The sequence below is a fragment of the Echinops telfairi genome, unplaced genomic scaffold, assembly GCF_000313985.2.
Source record: "Echinops telfairi isolate 266 unplaced genomic scaffold, ASM31398v2 ScPeMD7_7425;HRSCAF=8463, whole genome shotgun sequence".
NCBI classification, from domain to species: domain Eukaryota; kingdom Metazoa; phylum Chordata; class Mammalia; order Afrosoricida; family Tenrecidae; genus Echinops; species Echinops telfairi.
Genome location: NW_022111325.1, coordinates 2,538,060 through 2,544,944, shown reverse-complemented (window position 1 = coordinate 2,544,944; position 6,885 = coordinate 2,538,060). Strand labels below are relative to the sequence as shown.

Here is a 6,885-nt window from a genome sequence, read left to right as displayed (position 1 = left end):
TGTCCCCGCCATCCGGCGGAGGGGGCGGGAGGGGGTGGTTTCCCGGCTTCCTCCACCACCACCACCTCTCCAAGACAAAAGTCAGCTCCTCCCCCTCACCGGTGGACTTTCCAGCTGTGATTCAGTCTCCCCTCTGGGTGCGTGGTGGACGGGTGGGTGGGTGGCTGGGGTCACCGCGGCCGAGGGGCCCGGCTCCTTGCCCCTCAAGCCATCTCCCCCAGGTGAAGGGAGCAGAGAGGTCTTTGTGTAGCAGGGATCCTTCCCTCCATACTTTGGGTCCCTGAGCACAGTGTCGTCGTCACCACCCCCCCATCCCCTATCTGCCCACCACCTTTCCTTGAACCCCTATGCTGAAGGCACCTAGCACCCTGCGGAACCCTGCCCCCTGCCCCCCCCCTGCCCTGCCCCCTCAGCTTCTTAATCTAGGGACCTGAGCTGTTCACTTGCCATTTCATGAGTCTCAGGGTGTCTCATTATTCCTGCGCCCTCACCCATCATGACCTCTCGGCCACTCCTTCCCAAAGACCCTCTATCCTTGTCTTTGTACCAAAGTCCACCCCTGAGCACTGTGACCTTAGCACCCCGAGGCCCATGGAAGTGGGGAAGCCGACTTGGCAGCGAGCTAGGAGGAAGGTGGGGCGTGCAGACAGCCTCCCGGCTCCCAGGACATTCACCCGGCACCCTTTATCAGGAAGGCCAGGTCCCAGCCCAAGGCCCTTTTAATCTCTGGCTTCTGCGGTGGCCCCCAGTGAATTTCCCTGCCTGCCCTGGTGCCCATCCTGTGCAGAGGGGCACCACCACCTTTAGGCAAGAGATCAGTAACCTCAAGGGTGATGAGAAAAACAAAAATCAACCCCACACCTCCCTCCCAGTTCCTAGTTAGACATACTACCTGCCTTGAGGCTAAATGGGGAGAGCGTCCTTTTGAGTTGGGGGTTTTAAGACTTTCCTAGGGGGCCGAAATATGGTTCTGTTACCTGGAAAACAATTAGGGGTTTGAGCAGGACCTAAGGCCAGCGGTGGGCCAGGGGGCCAGGGCTAAAGCGGAGCTGGGGGTGGCAGACTGGCCCTGGCTCCGGCCAGGCCCAGCTCAGAGGTCTGTTTATTTTCTCAACCGTTTGAGCTGAGACCCTGGAGTGGAGCCAGGGGGGGGCGGGAGAGGTTTTTTGAAACCACGGAAATTTGGTTCCACCCTAAAAAGGAAAGCCATGGGGGAGCTTGAAGGGAGGTGTGTGTGGACCTGGAGAGAGGTGTCAAGGGTGGTTGTGGGAGGCTAGAGACTGGGGTCCTTTCTGCACTGGGGGAGAGCTGGGAGGCCAGCGCCCTGGGTGGTGGGTTTTTAAAGGCTTGGAGGCAGGCCTCCTGCCTCTTCCTCCTACCCTGGGGCTGGGAGAGGACTGGGCGTCTGGCCGGTTGGTGGTGGGGAATGGTGGGGCGTGGATCTGAGAGGGCATGGAGGCCACAGAGGGAGGGTGGTTGTCAGTTTGGGCTGGTCGGAAGGGGAGGGCCACCTCCGGAAAGCTGTGGTTACAGAAGGGGGGGGTGTTGGTTCTTAGCCAACAAACCTTGGATCCCCCTCTTCCCCCTCCCCCAAGCACACCAGCTGTCTCTTTTCTTTTTATACTGCGGTGGGAAGTCAAGGGGGACTCGCTGGAAATGAGGTGATTTGAGGGAGCTGATCTCCCCTGCTATCTAGAGGGGAGGATGGGTCTGTCCAGACACCTCACCCCACATTCTTTACCTTTCTCTCTGGGGCCTCCTCCTGAGAGGCGGAATTTAGGTAGGGCCTGCTCCTGCATTTACTCAGCCCCAGCGGGGCTCTCTTGTCTACCGCCCCTGGACTTGCCTTTTTTCCGCTCACCCTCTTTCTGTTCTTCCAGGCCATCCTCAGTTCTTTATCCCCGCAATTTTCTCCGCCCCACTTCCTACCTCCACAGCCCCCAAACCCCACAGGCCCCTCTCTTGTCAGTGCCCGCCCCCACTTCTTTCCCAACCCTAACCTGCATCCAGCTCAGAACAAAGGGTCGTTTTCTGGCTAAGAGTGAACTGGGCCCCAGAGCCGGAGGCTGGGGGTTCCCCAAGAATCTCTGGACACCCAGTGCTGGAGCGGGTGGTGGGCAGGTGGAGCTAGGGTGAGAGGAGAGAGACTATTTCTTTGTTCTGTGGATTGGAGAGGTGGCTGGCTTTGTGTGCCCGACAAGCAGAGGAGGGTAGCAGGAGAGAAGGGCTGGTGGGGCCAGGGAGGAGTCCGGAGGACTGGCCGTTTGGGGGAGGGAGTTGAGGAATTGGGGTCCCCAGGGAAGCTGAGGCTTTGGGGAGCAAGAAGAGATTCCAGGAGTCCTGGAGGCTGGGGAAAGAGCCCAGGGGGAAGGGAGGAGTGCTGGTGGGGGAGGGAGCAGAAAGCTTCAGGAAGTCCCTGAGCGCCTGCTGGAGATTGGAAGGTGCCCGCTCCTGCAGACCTGCAGGGCCAACCTGGGAATTAGAGAAAGAGAGATTCTTGGGTGGTAGGCTCTGCGAGTTTCCTAGAATAAGTGACCTTGGAATCAGAAGGGACATACTTGAATATGCATGAATGTCGCTTGCCTCTGAGAGAGAGAATGTGTGTGTGTGTGTGTGTGTCCTGTGTTTGCCTTGCTGCTGCTATCTCTCCCCAGATGCTCCAGGTTACAGGGTTTTTTTTAATCAGTTTTTTTTTTTATCATTAGTCACCAAAGTCAGGGCCCCATGGCCATGGTCTCTGGACTCCAGGAAGTAGATGTCTCCTGAGCTTCAGTCCCTGGCTTGAAGTGAGAGCGGGCAGAGAGGAGCTGGCTGGACCCTTACTGAGTTTGTTTATGTCTCCTTGGCGTTGGGGCGGGGCTGCCGGCAGCAGCTGCCCCCCTCCCACCCCAGCCGGTCTGCCCTGTGCCAGGAGGGCAGGGAGTCCTGGCATAGCTATTGTTCGCCTGCACAAACGCCTGTCTGTTAGCAGTGTTCCCCCCTCCCGCCCTGCTCGCCTCTCTCTCCTGGCCCGACAGGTGTGACTAGGTGGGGGGCAGGCTGGGGTCCAGGATGCCTGGATCTCAGGCACCTATTCTCTCTAGTCTGGTTTTCTTCCTGGTGGCCCCTAGAGCCCTTCCCTCCTCCACTTCACCAGGATGCCCAGCCCCGCCATCTCTTCTTCATTCATTAAGCAAGCATTTATTAAGTGCCTTTGTGTGTCTGCCAGTGCCTCTCCCCTCGGCCTGCCTTTATCTCATCCCTGGGAGCTGTAAAGGGGCAGGGCCAGGGAAAAACTAAAACCAACCCCGAGGCCAGGAGGCCCCCCTCCTGCATTCCTAGAGCCATTGCTCACCCCACCTTGACTCACTGCCCAGGTGCTGAGCCACCCCCGCAGCAGAACCCTCCAGGGCTCACCTGGAGACAGGCCCCACCATCTTGAGGAAGGCGCTCCTTGCAGGAGCAGGGAGTGGAGGGTGCAGTATTCCTTCCCTGTGTGACCGCCCCAACAGTGTGGCCTTGCCCAGAGCTGCTCTAACTGGCCCCTCCGCCTTGGAGTCAGCTCTGCCAGCCCCTGCAGCCTCCTGGCGAGCACAGGAAGTCACCTGCCGGGCTCGGTATCATCTGTCCTGGGTGGCCATCCCTTCCGCCATCTTCTCTCATCTCTTGGGGCTGTGAACGTTTCTGAGCAGTCACCCACAGTGCTCTGCTGGCCCTCGCTCCCCGTTTTCCTCACCCCGGAGACACCATGACCCAGCCTGCTGCCATGGCAGTGGCAGAAGGGTTTGAGCTGGCCGGAGTCGGACCTCCAGAGGAGACGCTCGGGTCAGGGTCTCAGGAATTAGGAGAGGGGGGCTGGGAAGGAGGAGAAAGGGACAAAGAAAGGAGACTGAAAACTCTGAGGAGGATTGACCTGGAGCAGGGGTGCTAGTTTGACTCCCCTGAGCTGGAACAGAGCTACTGCCGGGGCCCCGTGTCCCAGTGTCTGTCCGTCCATCCATCCATTCTAAATTTCAAAGCCTGCATGGAGCGCTTGTTGTCTGTTCAATGCTCCCACGTGCTGCCCGTGCCGGAATCACTGCTTCGCTGAAGGTGTGGGGCCATAGCGTGGATGGGAATTGTTCTAGACTCCGTTGACGGGACTGATCCAAGCCGGAAGAAGCTTCTGAGTGTGGATTGGGTTGGGGATGGGAAACCCTTTCCTGGGAGGACAGAGGAGGGTGCGGGGAGAAGGGCTGTCCTGGCAGGTGGGTGAGTAGGGAATGGATGTGGTCCTCTTAGGAAACAAACCAGCTCACCCCACTTCGCCTGGAGGAGAACAGGGTCCTTGCTCCTGAGCCGCCTGTGTTCGGGGCGGGCGCAGGCCGCCTTGCAGACAATAGTGCTAGGCAGTGCCAGGGCCGCTTGCTGCTGGGCAGCACCCGTGCTGGGATGTGCTGCTGCTGGAGCTGCTGCCCACTGCTGGCCCACCTAGAGAGGGGGTCACTCCTAGAGCGGGTGAGTGTGGGGGGTGTGACCAGTCAGGAATCAGACAGAGTACCTGGGTTGTCACTTTGTGGGGGTCAAGGCCACGGGAGGCGGGCCTAAGAGACACCCGCTCCCTCCTGGCTGCCCATCAGAGCTGGCTGGGCAGGTGAGTGGTCCTGGAGGTGAGGTGCCAGGTAGGTGAGGAAAGAGCAGTTGAGCCAGCTGTAGACAGAGCTGCAGATCGGGAGCTGACCCCTGACCCTGACCCAGGCAAGTGCTATTCTTTTCACTGTGCCCTTGTGGTCCTTGCGCACCTACCAAGTGTCAGATGCTTCGATTGTGGTCTCGGAGAAGGCTGGGAGGGCAGGAAAGGAAGGGTGTGTGTGGCCGGAACCAGGGAGCCTGGACTTGCTTTTTGAAGTCTCTAAGGTTATTATTCAGAAAGAAAAACAGCTGTGACTTGGTGCTAATTAACACTGAGTTTTCTAGGGGTCTGGGGGGGGGGGGCGTAAAAGAGGGAGCTGGGACTTTAGCTCCCAGTCAGCTTCCCTCCAAGGCCTAGGTGAAGGGGAGCCGGCCTGCACCTCTGGGTGGGGTAGGGTGGGAGAGACCCAGGCAGTAGCAGAGTGGACGAGTGCAAAGGGGAGACAGAGGGAGATCCCGTGGTGAGAAAGCAGGCCATGGGGAAGAGATGAAGAAATAGGAATGGGGGGGAGGGGAGAAGAGGGAGACGATGATGGAGAGGGGCGAGAAGAGACAGCGCTGAGTGAGGCTCCTTAGCAGGCAAACCTGGATCCTCTGAGGAACAGCAGGAGAGTGGAGGCTCTTAGGCCACCCGGAAGCCAGGAGACCTTGGGGCCCTGGGCCCTCTGGCCCCAGCACTGCTGCTTCAGCCCATTTATACTTCCCTTTTCTGCCATAAGCACTGTCCAGTGCACCCCTTCCCCTCCCCCGCCTCTCACCCACCAGGCGGCAGGAGCTATGTGAGTCAGGACTCTCCCTTGAGGTCCAGGCCGAGGGCTCTCCACTGACCACGGCCCCAGCCCCAGACTCGGGGGCCCATCTCAGCCTCGACCTGGATCCAGCCCTGTGATTCCCAAGAGGCAGAGAAACCTTGCAAGGAATGTCTTTATCAATGCTGGTTCCCACTTCCCATCCTCCCAAGAATCGAAGGCAAATCCAGGGCTCAGAGAGCACAACTTCAGAAGGTCCTGGAAGGAGGCTATCCCAGTGTCCGACCTTCTCCAGCCTAAGCGGGGACAGCGCAGAGGCTGCACACACAAACACACCCTGTCTCTGCAGAAGGGCTGACTGCAGCTGGAGCAGAGAGGGCAGATGTCAGAAAGGACTTTGAGCGTGTGGAGACAATACAGTGAGGCGTGGGAGTTCTTCTGGCTTTCTGTGTAGGGCAATGTGAGAGGGGTAAAAGTTAAGACTGCAGGAGAGACTTCCTGCCAGGAACAACCCAGAGGATGGAGTCTCCTTCCCAGCAGACCCTAGACCAGGGGAGTAACCCACCCAAACCAGGCTCCTCCTGCTTTGAGGTCAGCGGGGGCCACGCTGCATCCCAGAAAGAGGCTTGGTGACCTTTGGTTGCTGCTTGTAGATGATACAGAGGTTGGGGGTGCTGACCTCGATTGGGGGAAGCAATGAGGCACCCTGTCCCCTTGAGCCCATCTAAAAAGGGGGATCTCCTGCCCTACCTTGCACACACACCCCGCGCGCGCCCGCCCCCCCCACCGTGACTGCCACAGAGGCAGCGCTCCAACACTGGTTGTCATGGTTATAAGAGGAGCTAACTCCCATAGATTGGAAAGCGCTGGTGAGCTGGCACCCTCTGCTTCCCCTGCTCTTCCCGCCTCTCTGCGCATCTTCCCCCGACACAGGAGCCCAGCACAGCAGCTCGGGGGCGAGCAGAGCTATAGCTAGGGCTGGGAGGTAGAGTGAGGACGCCAAGGGCTAGAGCCGGCGAGATGAGCGGCAGCCGGAGGCAGCCCAGCCGCAGGGGCCAGGTAGGTCAGGGCCCCAGAGCCCCTCTGGGCTGGCTGACCCAGAGCCTGGTCTGGTCCCCGGCTCCGCTGGAGGCTTTTCTCCCTGGCCTCTGCCCTCTGCCTGTGTTCTCTGGGTTGCTCAGTTAGCCTGGCATCTTCCAGCCTCACGTCCTACCGTGTCTGTCTCTCCCCTTGCACAGGCCCGGGAAAAGGAGAGGATGAAGGAAGCCAAGGATGCCCGCTATACCAACGGGCACCTCTTCACCACCATCTCCGTCTCAGGCATGACCATGTGCTATGCCTGCAACAAGAGCATCACTGCCAAGGAGGCCCTCATCTGCCCGAGTAAGTGGTTTGGACCCTGCCGCTCGTTCTGACTCGGTGCCCGCTGACCCTGGTCTGCCCATCTGTCCCTTCTGCCCTGGATCCGCACGGGTCTTTCTCGCCG

The 6,885-nt window shown here is 59.5% G+C and overlaps 1 protein-coding gene across 3 annotated transcripts in view; it reads left to right on the top strand.

The window, feature by feature from the left end:
- Positions 1–6,885, top strand: part of ARHGEF2 (Rho/Rac guanine nucleotide exchange factor 2) — a 63,489-nt gene that overhangs the window by 40,925 nt on the left and 15,679 nt on the right. For 2 of the 3 annotated variants that reach the window (XM_045298409.1, XM_004714683.2), the window contains one exon: positions 6,638–6,782. In XM_045298409.1, the coding sequence (XP_045154344.1) occupies positions 6,638–6,782 (145 nt within the window). Of the gene's footprint in view, positions 1–6,305; positions 6,459–6,637; positions 6,783–6,885 lie in introns of those variants that run through there. The other variant, XM_045298410.1, reaches the window with a different exon arrangement.